General features: G+C 35.5%; 1 protein-coding gene across 2 annotated transcripts in view; it reads right to left on the reverse strand.

Annotated features, from left to right (window-relative positions):
• Positions 1 to 15,488, reverse strand: part of KLHL2 (kelch like family member 2) — a 145,512-nt gene that overhangs the window by 16,626 nt on the left and 113,398 nt on the right. For both annotated transcript variants that reach the window (XM_058275240.2, XM_071214221.1), the window contains 3 exons: positions 13,406 to 13,522; positions 12,048 to 12,197; positions 6,421 to 6,538 (listed from right to left, as the gene is read on the reverse strand). In XM_058275240.2, the coding sequence (XP_058131223.1) occupies positions 6,421 to 6,538; positions 12,048 to 12,197; positions 13,406 to 13,522 (385 nt within the window). The remainder of the gene's footprint in view (positions 1 to 6,420; positions 6,539 to 12,047; positions 12,198 to 13,405; positions 13,523 to 15,488) is intronic.

Consider the following 15,488-nt stretch of genomic DNA (forward strand, 5'->3'; position numbering starts at 1 on the left):
AGAACAAGACAAGGATGCCCACTGTCACCACTGTTATTCGATATTGTGCTAGAGGTTCTAGTTAGGGCAGTTAGGGTAGATAAAGAAATAAAAGGTACAAAAATAGGAAAAGAAGACATAAAAGTTTCACTATTCATTGAGGATATGATACTTTATCTAGAATCTCCTGAAAAATCCACACCAAAGCTACTAGAACTAATAGATGAGTTCAGTAAAGTGGCTGATACAAGATTAATATGCAAAAATCAACAGCATTTCTATATACTACTGATGAGCAATCTGAGCAGGAAATCGGAAAAAAATACCATTTATAATAGCAACTAAAACAATCAAATATTTAGAAATAAACTTAACCAAGGACATCAAGAACCTATATTCAGATGGTAAGCAGACGTGGCTCAACTAATAGAGTGTCTGCCTACCATATGGAGGGCTCAGGGTTCTATACCCAGGGCCTCCTGACCTGTGTGGTGAGCTGACCCACATGCAGCGTTGCTGCGTGCAAGAAGTGCCGTGCCACGCAGGGGTGCTCCCACGTAGGGGAGCCCCACACGCAAAGAGAGCTGCCCCGTATGAAGAAAGCACTGCCCGCCCAGGAGTAGCACCGCACACACAGAGAGCTGATGCAGCAAGATGACGCAACAAAAAAAGATGTGCAGTTTCCCAGTGCCGCCTGATAATATAAGCAGACACAGAAGAACACACAGTGAATGGACAGACAGTAGACAACAGGGGGTAAGGGGAGAGAAATAAATAAAATAAATCTTACAAAAAAAAAAAAGAACCTATATTCAGGAAACTACAAAATATGGCTAAAAGAAATAAAAGAAGACTTAAATTAATGGAAAGACATTCCAAGTTCATGGACTGGAAGACTAAATATCGTTAAGATGTCAATTCTACCCAAACTGATTTACAGATTCAATGCAATCGCAATAAAAACCCAACAGCCAATTTTGCAGAAGTAGAAAAACAAATATCAAATTTATTTGGAAGAGTAAAGGGCCCCAAATAGCCAAGGAGATCTTAAAAAAGAAGAACAAAGTTGGAGAACTGTCACTTCCAGATTTTAATGCATATTACTTACCTACACTGGTAAAAACAGCACGGTACTGGCATAAAGACAGGCAGATTGACCAATGGAAATAAATTGAGAATTCACAAATAGACCCTCACTTCTATAGTTAAGTGATTTTGATAAGGCTGTCAAGCCCTCCCAGCTGGGCCAGAACCGTCTCTTCAACAAATGGTGCTGGGAGAACTGGCTATCCACATGCAAAAGATCTTTGAGTAGGTGGTAGTTTCTTAAGCCTTACACCCAAGGTACAAGCAACAAAAGAAAAACAGATAAATGGAACCTCCTCAAAATTTAAGACTTTTGAAGCACAAAGAATTTTGTCAAAAGGGTGAAAAGGCAGCAGACTCAATGGGAGAAAATATGTGGTAGTCACATATCTGATAAGGGTTTAATATCCAGGATATAGAAAGAGATGATACAACTCAACAAAAGACAAACTACCTGATTTTAAAAATGGGCAAAAGATTTGAAAAGACAATTGTCCAAAGAAGAAATATAAATGGCAAAGAAACACATGAAAAAATGTTCAACATCACTAGTAATTTAGGCTAACACATCAAAACTACAATGAGATATCATTTCAAACCTATTAGACTCACCACGATTAAAAAGTCAGAAAACTAAATGTTGGAGAGGATGTACAGAGACAGGAAAGCTTATTCATTGTTGGTGGGAAGTAGAATGGTACAGCCACTATGGAGGACTGGTTGGCACTTCCCTAAGAATGCTGAATATATAGACTTGCCATGTGGCGCAGCAATACCACTGCTACATATATACTCAGAAGAGCTGACAGCAGAGACACAAATAGATATCCACAAACTGATGTTCATAGCAGCATTATTCATGGTTGCCAAAAGGTGGAAATAACCCAGGTGTCCATCAACTGATAAATGGCAAAAACCGTGAAAACACATGATGGAATATTATGTAGCAATAAGAAGAAATGAAGTCATGAAGCATCTGACAACATGGATGAACCTGTAGGACATTATGTTGAGTGAAGCAAGCCAGGCATTAAAGGGCAAATAGTGTATGACTGCACTAATAGGAACTAAATATATTGTGTAAACTCATGGAGTTAATAATTAGAATATAGGTCACCAGGAAATAGAAGGAGGGTAGAGAATGGAAATCTGAGGGTTAATCTGTGCAGAATTGGTAAAAAGGTTGTTTGTACATCTTTGGAAATGAACAGAAATGGTGAAAGCATATCACGGTGTTTGTAACTAGCAGCGCTATGGTATGGGTATGACAGTGGTTGAAAGGTGAGGTCTAAGGTCATGCATATTATAGAAGGAGAGCTAAAAACTGTAACATGGGACTCTACAAGATAGTAAAACCTCATGTAAAACACGAATATGGGTGATATTGCATATATAAGACCATTTTTTACAAAATATAAATACAAATATACTAGAGAGAAAGAAAAAGAATAGCAGTTATACATGGTGGGGGAAACATAGATATTGAGAGATGATGAGTTTTGGTGGTTTGCTTTTTGTTTTTTATTATTATTATTATAGGAATAATCAAAGTGCTCAAAGAATGACTAAAGCAATGAATGCCAAATATGTGGTTACACCAAACACCACTGATTGTATACTTCGGATGGACTTAAGCTTTATTAATAGGTCTCAATAAAATTGATTTGTCAAAAAATATTAAAACATATCATAAATTAAAACTGCTAGTCTGACATATGACTAGGCAAGACAAATCAATGGACAAGAAGAGAAAATTTAGAATAAAGCAATAAATGTGGAAATTTAGTATATGTTAAAGGCAGAATTTCAAATGAGTGCAGTCAATAAAGGGTGTTGTTACAACTAGCTAATCATTAATACAAAAATGCATGCTTTACTTCTAATATCAAATTACTGTCCAAAAAACAGAAGAACTTTACATGAAAAGCAAATAAATTAAGTTCTACCTGTCAGTTAACACAACCTTGATGAAGGTAAGGTGGGACACAGCCAGGTGTGGTGACAAACAGGGCCTTTTAAACATCTTGAACTTTATATGGCTATAGACTTTTATGGGATATAAAAATGTCCTTGTTGCCATATTTTTTGTTTTTTTTTGGCTAGAAAGAGGACCTCACAGAAGCTAATAAAATATTAAATTCCCTCCAAGGGAAGTCCTGCTAGTTTCTCAATAAGATGGCCAAAAGCTCTGGAATATATTATAGAAGTCTTGCCTAATAAAGGAAAACAGGCTAATAAGCCAAGCCCTCAAACTTAAGGCCTGCACATAGGAACCTTACTCCTGTAATAATGAAACTAAGCCTAATTATTTCCTAAGAGTTACCTACCACCTGAAAGCTTGCTTGTTCCTCTCTCTAAGCCAAACTGCAAATAAACTCATTACCTCCCTCCATAACATGGGATATGACTTGCTGGAATAAGCCTCCCTGGCACTGAGGGATCATTATCAAGCATGAATCAGCAGTGCATCTGGAAAAAGACCTTAATCAAAAGGGGGAAATATTAGATAAGATGAAGTTTCTAAGGCTAGGAAATTTCAGTGATTTGGGAGGTCACTCCAGAGGTTATGCTTATGTATGTCTCTGGTACACTCCAAAAAATGCCACAGCAAACAAAGCTCTAAACAAAAAGCTCCTGAGGACTCTAGGGATGTTCAGATACCACAGGTAAGCCACACTAACACCCCCTCAGCAGGCTCTATCTGGGAATATACGAAAAGCTATTTACCCAATATAACATAATTGTACTCATTTATAAATCTCTTAATCATTATTCTTCTACTTTATTCAAACTTCTAATTCTCAATATACTTAAGTATATTTCTCAGAAACTTAAAGCCTTCACACTGTTCCTATGCTGGCTGAGGAACAGAAATCCAGAAGATATTCAGACAACTCCTACTCTATATGTCTACTCTTCGGACGTGTCCTGGACAACTAACAAAATATTGGAGATGGACCAGCCCCATCCCCAAAGCCAAGAGTGTCTTCAACTGCAAGCAAAACAACTCCATTCCTCTCTGCCATAATATCTGCATCACTTCTCAGACTGAAGCAGTCAGCGTGGACATCATCCCAAATCCCTCAAGATTGAGGAATGAACAAGAACAACAAGTGGTGAGAGTAACCACTGATGAAAGCAGATTTACTGTTATTGTAGTTACTGTCTTGTGTTAACTGAGTAATTTATAACACTGACATAAAAAAATAAATTTTTAATTAAAAAAAAAAGGGTTATTACATACGTGACAAACCTAAATGTGGATGCTAGTCAGTAGTTAAAAGTCACTCACCAGCTCTATGACCTGCTTCCACATACCAGCCTCACTACTTAACACAATTCAAATTTATGCTTCAGTTACTATATGATATTGATCTTTTAAGCCACCAACGAAGAGTCAAATACCAAGTACCTGTATTCGTATTCAATGAATGTGCAATACATTTTTGTGAAGTATATTTTAAAAACTAGAGTCTAGATATTTCAGAGATGAATGTAGAAAATATAACTGCAAAAGCACTAGAAAATTTTATGTTTTAGTTACCCTGCAGAAATCATGCAGACACAACCTTAACCAAGTGATCAAGTTTAACATCGTCAGAAACAATCACGATGACATAATGCACCCTGTGAAGGAAACATTACCTCTGGAGTCTTTCTCTCCCAAAATTCAAAACCTCAGTCTAATCACAAGAAAATATCAGACAATCCCAAATTGAGAGACATTTAAGAAATTACCTAACTTGTACTCTTCAGAAGAGTCAAGGTCATGCATGAGAGACAAAGGAAAAACATGGAGCTGTCACAGATGGGAAGAGAAGGGAAACATGACAACTAAATGCAATGTGGGATTCTGAAATGGAGTAATAAGGGCATTCATGGAAAGCCTTGTGAAATCTGAATAAAGTTTGTAGATGAGTTAACAGTACTATACCACTACTAATTTCTTGGTTTTGATAATTATACCATGGTTATATAAGATGTTAATATTAGGGAAAGCTTGGTGAAGAGTATACTGGAACTCCTTGTACTATCTTTGCAACTTCTCTAAAGTCTAAAATTATTTCAACATAAAAAGTTTTAAAAAGTATGTGTGTGGGCACACATAAAAATAATTTTGGAGTAGCACTTTTCCAAGTTAGAAACAAATCTCTAAGTCCAAAGATACAAAACCCTGATATATAGAACTAAATCAAGTTAAAAATTTACATGTCAAAAATAGCATGGTCAGAAGATAAAAGATTACTATGAATAAATATTTACACCATATATTCTTGACAAAAGGTTACTTTCCTTCATATATAAATGTATCTGTCAAAACAATTAAACAAAATAAAAAACCAGCAAAAATCATGAACTGAAAATTCAGAGAAAGATGTTTAACCTTCTTCATTAAAGAAGTACCAATTAAAGATGTATACCTCAATTAAGGAAGTACAAATGAAGATGAGGTTGCATTTTTCACCTATCAGACTGGCAAAACTCAAAACATTTAACTACAAGGTATTATCAAGAGTGCAGATATTGGCACCTTCATATTTTATTGTTAGTGGACATAGTAACTGGTGTACTCTTTTAGAATACTCATAAACCAGAATTGTATCTACTGAAAAATATTTGCATATGTACACAATGATGTATAAGGAAATTCATTGTAGTATTATTTAGAATTGCCTAAGATTAAAAACAACTTTAATGTTCTTCAATTAAAAACTAGTGAAATTATACTACATCCAGAATTCACCCCTGATACGAGACAGCTTTTAAATAATGAAATAACCTTAGATGCAGACATGTCATAATTTCCAAGATATAGTGTTAGAATCACAGAAATATTCCTTTACACTTGGAACTCGTCTTGCTGAGGGAGGTAAAAATTATAAAAAATATGGATCTAAGTTGTGTCCCAGGAAAGATCCTAAGATTTTGCACATGCCTCTCGAGATTGCAGTTTTGGCTAAACAAGGTCCATTTCAACAATTGTTTATAAAATGAATACCTGGAAGACAGTTATGGCTTATAGCTGAGGCAGGAATCTACTAGAACTAAGAGTCTCAAACTGAAGAATTCTCTTCTGAATACTTTAGGAAAGGTAATTGGGAAAACACCCTACATGTTACTAACTCTTCTACCTTATACTTTCATAATCAGAAAGATAGGTAAATATGAACACAAAAGCAGCTATTCCCATCTATGTCTTAAGTGAGTTGTACTAGACTCCTGAATCACTGTTTAACCACACAGCTCTTTTACTCACAGCTTTTTAAATAAAGATTCTTTTAATTAATAAAGACCAGAGAGAGACACTCCCAATGACCCAGAAGGAGGACTGTGACCATAGCACTACATGCTTACCTGCTCTGCACCTCCTGGAAGGTAATTCTGCTACTTGGTGCCATCGTTCTTCTTTAAAGTCATAGCATTCCACACTGCGAATTGCCTTTGGGGCTTGTCCACCAACCACAACCATCAACTGGAAGGGCAAAAATATAAGCATTTGAATAAATGACCATTACTTATTCAGGGATTTAAAACATCCTACAAAGACATTGGTGTGGAGAGTAGTAGGATGAAGATGGTAAGGCAGGGTAAGCCTGGGGAACATGACCACCTAGTCAACATTTAATAAACATCAACAATGGGGCACATGTTAGAACTAAAATTCCATTATCTAGCACATTTAGTAAAAAAATAAATAAAAATAAGGATTTCAGAAACTGAAAGTTTCTGATCCTTCAAGCAAAAGCAGTATATAAGCCAAAAAACAGCAGGCAGTCAGCACTGGCAAGGCTGCAGTATGTCCTAGTAATTGCTATAAACTAGAGCCTGGATTTGCAATGACCAAGGACTAGATCTTCACAATCTAGGAGAGCAGACAGAAATGAATTTTATGTTAAGAGGAGGTGAGGTGAAAAGGACAGCTAGGTATTAAAATAAAGATGGAAAAAGGGGAAAAAAACCCTACTGAAAAAAGAGTGAATGGAAGCTCATAAGAGCACAGACTCCTCAAGCTCAACTGTAGAGAGAACTCCCTGGTGCCCCACAAATAAAACAGCCTAACAGGACCAATAATGGAGATGCTAGAAATCATAATGAACAAATGCGTAATAGTCTGGTGCTAAGAATAAATGTCTATAAATTTCCTCAGTTCAGCTTAATCCAACAACTATTTACCATGGGCCTACTACTTGTATCTGACAGGACCTGTCCTAAGTGTTACACATAAGAAAGAGAAGACCTGGTCTCTACCCTCCAAGAACTTATGTATCTCATTTAGCAAACAAGATCTCATAAAGTAATTCAAGAACAACACACAATTACATGTGATCAAAAAGTTATGTAATTAGTAGAGACATTAACTGGTATTGCTGATCAGAAAATGGAAAGTTGACTTAATTTAGTGAAAATTTTGAGAAGATGGTGGAACCTTATCTAGGGACTTTAGAGAGGAAGGAATTTGGAAATCAATGTGCTTGTGTTTTATGAGTACAAATAGGCACTCTCTGACAATACTGAAAACATCGATGTCAAATTAGACGAACATCAATGTTAATGTCTTATATGGAAATGGATCTTGGGAAAAAGATGAGATGGTGATATGAAAAGCAGATGTTAAAAAGAAAAATAAATAAAAATGAACAGGGCAGGGAGTAATTCGTACACACAGAAAGGAGGGAGGGGGGTTTATACCTTGACTGGGCAATGACCTACCTATGCTTAGTACTATAAACTACAGAAAGATGGGTATACATAGAAAACATAATACCTGAATCAGAGCAAATTTTCAGGTTTCCAAAAAGAGGCCTATTTAATAATTTAGTAACTAAGGAGAAGAAGGAATTATAAAGTTCTAAAAAAGAAGACTGAACATAGACTACCCAAACAATTCTTTCACGTCTGCCATTCTTCTAATGCAGAATGAAAATAAATAAAAGAAATAATTAACAAAGAATATCCACAAACACCTTGCCCTCCCACAACCAAAGGAAAAAAACTGGAGAAGAGCAAGGTTGCAAAATCATTGAGGCAGAATGCTCAGTAAGATCAATGTTGTATGTAGGGGGTTATTTAATGTATATCCATGTCAAAACTTCTAAACTCTACCTGGCAGAGTTAGGCAATTGCAGAAAGAAGGTTGGGTAATGTATCTGATGAAGATCAATTAAAAGAAAAAAATCTCAGAAGAGAATACAAAAACCACACAAAAAATACTGGTTTATAAATTCCATGATTCTCAAATTTTGAATCTCATGATTTCCATGCAGCAGTTCACTTTTGCACATCAAAATGAGGGTGGAAGAAAAAGATACAGAGAATAGTAGTACTATTTGTTCTTAACTCACCCAAGTGAAGTGAATGGATTGGGGATTTGGGGCCCATGAATCAGGCATTACAGAGACAGGGGTGAATGTACAATGGGAGGACCCGATAGCAGGGACATTTGTATGAGATCAAGAGAATGCTAAAAACCACTATGTGGCTATCATCAAATGAGCTGCTCTGACAACCAGTTATTTGTAAAAGCTACCTGTCCGTATCTGAGAAACTGTATGCCAATTATGCTAATTTAAAGGAACTAGAAAACTTACCTATGGAAAAGTTAAATGTAATAAACTTGAGATGGGCCAAAGGATAAGGAGTTAAACAAATTCAAATCACTATCCCCAACAACAGGTCAACTCAACTTTGTTCTTTTCAGTTTCTCCACCTATCAGACATTAGTTAAAAATCAAGTTTTGTGATTTTACAATTGGAAATTTCCAGATCTACTGGGCTATGATGGGCTATGATGGGCTATGCATAATATGGTTCAGTTCACATGTCAGATTGGCCAGGTGATGATGTCCAATGGTTTGGTTAAATGAGTACTGGCCTGATTGATACTGTAAAGGCATGTTGTGAACTTTAAATCATCAGTAAGTTGATTGCATTTACAGCTCTTTACATATACAATAAACTGAGGTGTTTGCCTTCAACTATGAGAGACAACTCATCCAATCAGTTGAAGGCTGTAAGGCCAGTAAGCTTTTCCTGGGGAATTCTTCAAAAACCTTCATCAGAGTTTCCGGCTTGCAGCCCTACAGAATTTGGACCTGTACAACACGCCCCCAGTTGTGTGACAATTTTTATAAAATCTCATAATATTTAAAGACATCTCTTGTCAATTCTGTTTCCCTGGAGAATCCTGACTAATACAAATTAGAAAGATATATACCCAGAAATATGATTGCATTGGGTAAAAACAGAATTCAGGAGAAAAAGAAGCTAACAGTAAAGTATACATATACAGTTTTTTATTATAATGTCAAAATCCAAAGATGTCTTATGCAATCCCAAAACTATTAGTCAAGGACACAAAATAAGTGTTTAAAATATAAAAATAATCATTAATGCTAATTAGTACCAGTTGACACAATTAGAGCCTGATTAAAGAGGACTAAGTCATTGCCATGGTAGAAATACAATCAAAACCTAAGAATACTTTCTCTTCTGCACTACTACCACATCTTGTCAAATTCAACTCATGATTTTAAAATGCATCATTACAATGAAGCATGTAAACACTAGAAATTAATCTTTTCTTCATTCTAATCTACTTACTTAGAACTAATCTTGCAAATAACCACTCTAAAAATGACACATGGTGCTGATGAAAGAGCATCCAACACAAGTAACTTTTCTAAAATACGTGTGGGTAAATAAACTTTGAAAAGAGGAAAAAAAAAAGAGATGGTGCCAGTGGAACATGCAAAGTCAAAGCAATAGCATTGCTCATTGCTGTCCACCAGCTCTGCTGCCCCTCCTCCCTAACCACAAGGAGAGAATATTATAAATGTTTATGGATCATTACACCCGTGAAAAAATAAAAGCTAAAGAATTGAGATTCAAAAGTACAACACAGGTAGAAGGGTAACTCCAAGGCTACAACGGAAAAGCCCAGAAACAATGTAAACTGAGCAGACAGCATAACTCCTCCAAAGAGAAAAAGAAAATACTTGACGGATTTTACCAAGCACTCTTTAGAAGATTTGTAATAATGACGTGTATTCCAGAAATTACAAGTAAGTTAGTTTTCAACCTAAAGGTCTCTGGAGCAAAGCTAAAAACAGCAAATCTAGATGCCAGAAGATGATTCTATGAATTAAGAAGAGCTACTCTTACAAGTATGGGATGTTTAAAAAGTATTAAAAACAAAACAAAATATTCAGAAACAAGTTGGAAAGACTATCATGAGAGAAAATGGTAACTTTAAACTGGCCAAGACTGACAACTGTTTATAAATTTATTTTTTGCAAGAACAAAAACTGACACCAAAAAATATGGACAATTATGAAGTAATGAAGGCTTATAAAGATGACTACTTATAAAAGCAGGTAAAAGGGAATTTGGAAAATGTAAACATTTATAAAATCAGCAGACCCAGATGGCATGCATACTAAGGTATTTAGGGAACTAGCTAGTGTACTTACTGAGCCACTTACAATTATTTTTGAAAAATCTTGGAGAACTGAGGAGAGATCAGAACATTTAAAAAAGGCAAATACCAATTTTCAGAACAGGGTAGGAAGTGAATGCCTTGTAAATACCTTTTGCTAATATTCTCAGTAAAAATTTAGACTATTTTGAGAAAAACGTTCAAAACTCTAGGGGCCAACAAAATGACAAGTAATAGACACAGGGACGTTAAAAGAAAGCATGACAAATTTGAATTCATTTGATCCTGAATCTCTTTGGCTATTATATGCCAAATTATTTTATTTTGGGCTTAAGTAACAAACATAATCATATGGACTTAAATTTTCTACAAATAGATTGTGTCAGTGGGTGGGTACTGCAATGAGATGTTAACCAGGGAGAGTGTTGGGTTCATTCTAATTAAAATGTTTACTAATGATCTAGAAAAAGGAGTAAATACTACACTAGCAAAATCTGCAGTTGGTTCTAAATTGAGAACTGTTGTTAACACTGGGCAAAACAGAAAAACAACAAAATCAATACAGTTTTGAAGTAATAAAAAAATGTTTACTCCAAAAAACATTGAACATTGAAAAAAACATAAAAGTGAAAGAATTCAATTGAAAAAAACATAAAAGTGAAAGAATTCAAAAGACATAATTCAATGGAAAGGATAGAGAGTAATAAATAAAGATGAAAGATAGACGAAAACAGTGGGTAACAGATTATTAATCTATCATTGCCCCCCACAATTTGAAAATAAATAAAGAAATAAGTAAATAAAAGCTTTTTATTATGGCTCATTCTGATAAGACCATACACAAAATGGTGCTTAAAGTGTTGGTCTTCTAAGTATTGTAAAGATGCAAACAGAGCAGAAGGAATTGCAAACAGAAATACAGAAATCTCTGTAAGGAAAATTAAATCTATAAAAATGATGGCTTCAACTAAAAGAATAAAGGTAGGATATGAAGTTCTTACACAGGAAAATATGAACACTGATGATATGGGAAGACATATGGGAAATCAATGCTGAGATGGCTACATATGATGTCTGAGTGCACCTTCAAATAGCACATATAAGGGAATAGTAAGGAGATGAACTGAACAAGTCATTTTATCGTCCTTAATTCTAATACGTAATTCTGTGAAACCACGGGTTTCCAGTTATATAAACACCTCATTTAACATAGACATTTTGCTACCTAGTCAGATTTGCCTCTTTCTATTAAAACAGGAGCTCATAAAACTCAGAAGGGACAAAAACCAGTTGCCTTCTGTTTCAGAAGAGTGACATCATGCAGTTTATAAAGATTAAATGAACCAAAAACCCCACCTTTGACAGACAAACTCAATAGAGGGGTTGAATTAAATACACAATAATGAATTCTTAGGCAGATGGTATTCTCTGTGGCAGGGAAATTAAAGCAATAAAGCACAGAAATTCAGGCAAGCGAAATTTAACAGTTTGCTTCACTATGGGCCTTTCCTGTAAATTAATAACAAGAATGAACAATAGATCCTACTTTGGGAAGGTTCATAGGTGTCCTCAGTCGAGTCCGGACACTCTTCATTAATATACGCTGCTCTGTTGGCAGCAAATGATACTTCATAGCTTCAATGAGGTAATCTTTGCAAGCACTGCTGTTTTTGACCAATGCTTCCTCTTCAACCCTCTGTAAGAAGAAATCAGACATACCCCATGAGACTGCAGTTTTCATGATAAAAGTGACAGCAAAACGTAAAGTAAAGAACAAATGAAAAATCAGTAACTACCATCTCCAGTTCAACCTAAAAGTAAGAAAGGAAAGTTTATAAATATCACAAAGAGAAAAATAAATTAAAACAAAAAGTGCTTGGGTATCTGGCCTGCCAAGAAAAATACATATGGCAATGATGAGAAGAATGCAATGAAAAAAAAAATGATATACTTGAATGTCAGCTATACAATATGATCAACTCTTCGGAGACTACTATATTCATTATTTATTAAATATCAAGCCAAACAGAAAAGTAAGAAAAAATTTAGAAAATTCAGGAGGGCTAGGCAATACTAATAAATTAAAGACACACTTTTCAAACATAGGAAGACAAATAAAATACCTAAAAAAGAGATTCAAAATAGTTTAAAATAATGTGTCTATACCAACAATAAGTCTTGTCTTTGCTATGCCTGACCTCAAAAGCTGGACAGTTTCTTTTACTTTTTTTAATGGTAAAGGACCGATGTTTACATAGATTATAATAGATGTATCTAGAAATCCTAAAATACAAATCTAACCTCTTAATAAAGAAATGCTGCTTTAGAAGGTTTCAATTATAAAAATGTTAAAATGTTCCTATAGGATGAGAATAATAAGAGAGTAAATTTTAAATTATTCAGGGACTACTGAAGAACTATTTATTCCTATTTATTTCTAATAACCTGATTTTCCTTAGCTTAGAAATAAAGATGAAGTGCCAAATGCACATCGCTTAGTGAAATCACAAAGTGGAATTAAACAGTATTTGGTCAAATCAACAAAATTCCATTTCTGCAAGTAAATCAGAAGAGACTACCAAATGAGAAGCAAAGAATGCAACAGTGATTTAGAGGCAGAGGCACACTTCTTTATTAGTTAAATGACCATGACAAATACTGCCTCAATAAGCTCTAGCACTTGATTACCCAAATGAGAAAAAGGGATGTCAAGCAAATTTCTAAGACAGGGAATAGCCTGCAAGGGAGCAGGTGCCAAAGACCACAAGTGCCTTTACTGTCCTCTGTCCTTCACCACGTGGATCTTCCTGTGTTCTGCACCCATCTTCACTGTGTAGAGGGGATCTACAGCTCTTCAGGCTGGTGACAGTGCCACATGCAGTCAAGCACTTCGCGCATGTTTACCTGAACTAAATACTCCCGAGGAAGCAAAGGTAACCGTACGTGTTCCATCAGTCGGGCCATAAACTCTTGCCTTACATCCTTGTCATGGTTCACCCAAGCTATTACAGCTTCAAATACCTTCCAGAAAAGGTGGGGAAAGGAAAAATAAGTAATTAGTTACATACTTACATATCTGGATAAAAAGACATCCAAGTTTAATCCATGGCTCAAATGTTTAACAAAATTCTGACTTACGATATACTTACAAAGCCAGTCACTCCATTTCTTTTTTTTTTCCTTTCTCCAATTTGGTATTTAACAAGTTCATCTGGCATTAATGAAGCATTTCACCAAGTACGTTACCTGTTCTTCTTGAACCTGAGTAATTTGATGATATATGGTCTTCACTGTTGATAACCTTTTCAAATTGGACTTAGTTCTACTTACCTAGATTTACATCTCAAGTCCCTTTGAACTAAGGATAGTAAAGCACCCAAAATAATAAAACAAAGTGATGTTCTAGAATGAAAATCATGTACCCTTATAAACAACTTATTTTTGGCTCCTTTTTTAAGGTTTACAAACAAATGTTGGCCCAGGGACCTAAATCAAAGGTCTAAAGAACAGATTAACCCCTTTTTTTTTTTCCACAATCATAGAATATATTAAAATGTACTATTTTGAGATTTTTAAATACACTAAATAAGGGGCATTACTCCTTACAATATATACCAATGAGAAAGTTAATAACAAACTAACACGGAGCTACTATGAAATTTCAGTCTGAACAACATATCATCTGATAATATTTAAAAGGTTGAAGAAAATGTTTGACAATATATAAATGGATTATGGGAGTAAAAAATGGTTATTTTGATGCAGGAATACAGTAAGAAACTAGAAATAGTCCACATCATAATTAACATCCCTTTTTAATTAATTTATTCAACAAATATTTACGTGTGCTAGGTGCTAAAGAAGTGAACAACTGATGGACCATACCCTGCCAATTCTACATACTATTTCTCAGCTCTGTGTCCTCTTCTGTACCGCTGCTTCTATGAACCTGCATCAGATCTTACTGCTCACCAGTATGACTTCAACAACCCACTACTAAACCGCCACATCCATTCTCATCCTATTTTTAGTCCATTCTAGACACTACCACTGTGACACTGGTCTCCAAAGATGCCCCTTAATATACCGCATCTCCCAATATTGACAACTTTATATAATAACCTCCCACAAACTGAATCTGATTGGCCTTGTGAAACTAATGGAATGTGGTAGAAGAAACACTGTAAGTTCTGAAGCTGGGTCATAAGACCTTGAGGCTTCCACCCCCATCTCTTGAAATGTTCATTTGGGAGAAGCCAGATGTCATTTAAGAAGTTTTGATTACCTGGACATACCATTCAAAGAAAGCCCAGGCTGGCGACAGGAGAGAGGGAGGAGATAGAGGGAGAGAGAACTCTTACAGTACTCTCCACGGAATTTCATCATCATTATTTTCTCTACTAACTATTCCTCTAGTCTATGAGTAAATCATTTTATTTTCCTAATCATTTCATATCTAGGGCCTCGGACAGAGTCTGGGACATGCTTGGCACTCAGTACATGTCTATTACATGTTAAAAAGTAATGTCTTCCTACTTTGTATTTCTAGAATACTACGATTATACATTTCACAATCACCTTTCACACATTTTTTCATACTGTAGATATTAGAGAAAATGTGTTTTTCTACCACCAGGTGGAAAGAAGAGCACTGAGGAATAAGATCATAGTTCATATAATTTTAAATAAAGCAAAATACACAAAGGAGAAACTCAAGTTTCATTTTCACCAAGAACAATGTTTTCACAAACTTTTGTGTTTTGATTCCCATGTGCTACAAATCCCACCTAAAGCAAAGTTCACAAGAGAAGCTTCTCTCTCCAAGTATATGACAGGTGCAGGTGGCTGAGAGCAACCCCACATGTGGGCTACAATCAGACAAAGCAGCTGCCCAGCGCTCTGGAAGGAGGGAGGCACCAGCAGGGTGCAGAGGCAAGGCACGGGGAACCAAGCTAAAGGAAGAGGATGATGAAGACGTTCGTTCTGG

Source organism: Dasypus novemcinctus, chromosome 1 (genome assembly GCF_030445035.2).
Source record: "Dasypus novemcinctus isolate mDasNov1 chromosome 1, mDasNov1.1.hap2, whole genome shotgun sequence".
In the NCBI taxonomy this organism is placed as follows: domain Eukaryota; kingdom Metazoa; phylum Chordata; class Mammalia; order Cingulata; family Dasypodidae; genus Dasypus; species Dasypus novemcinctus.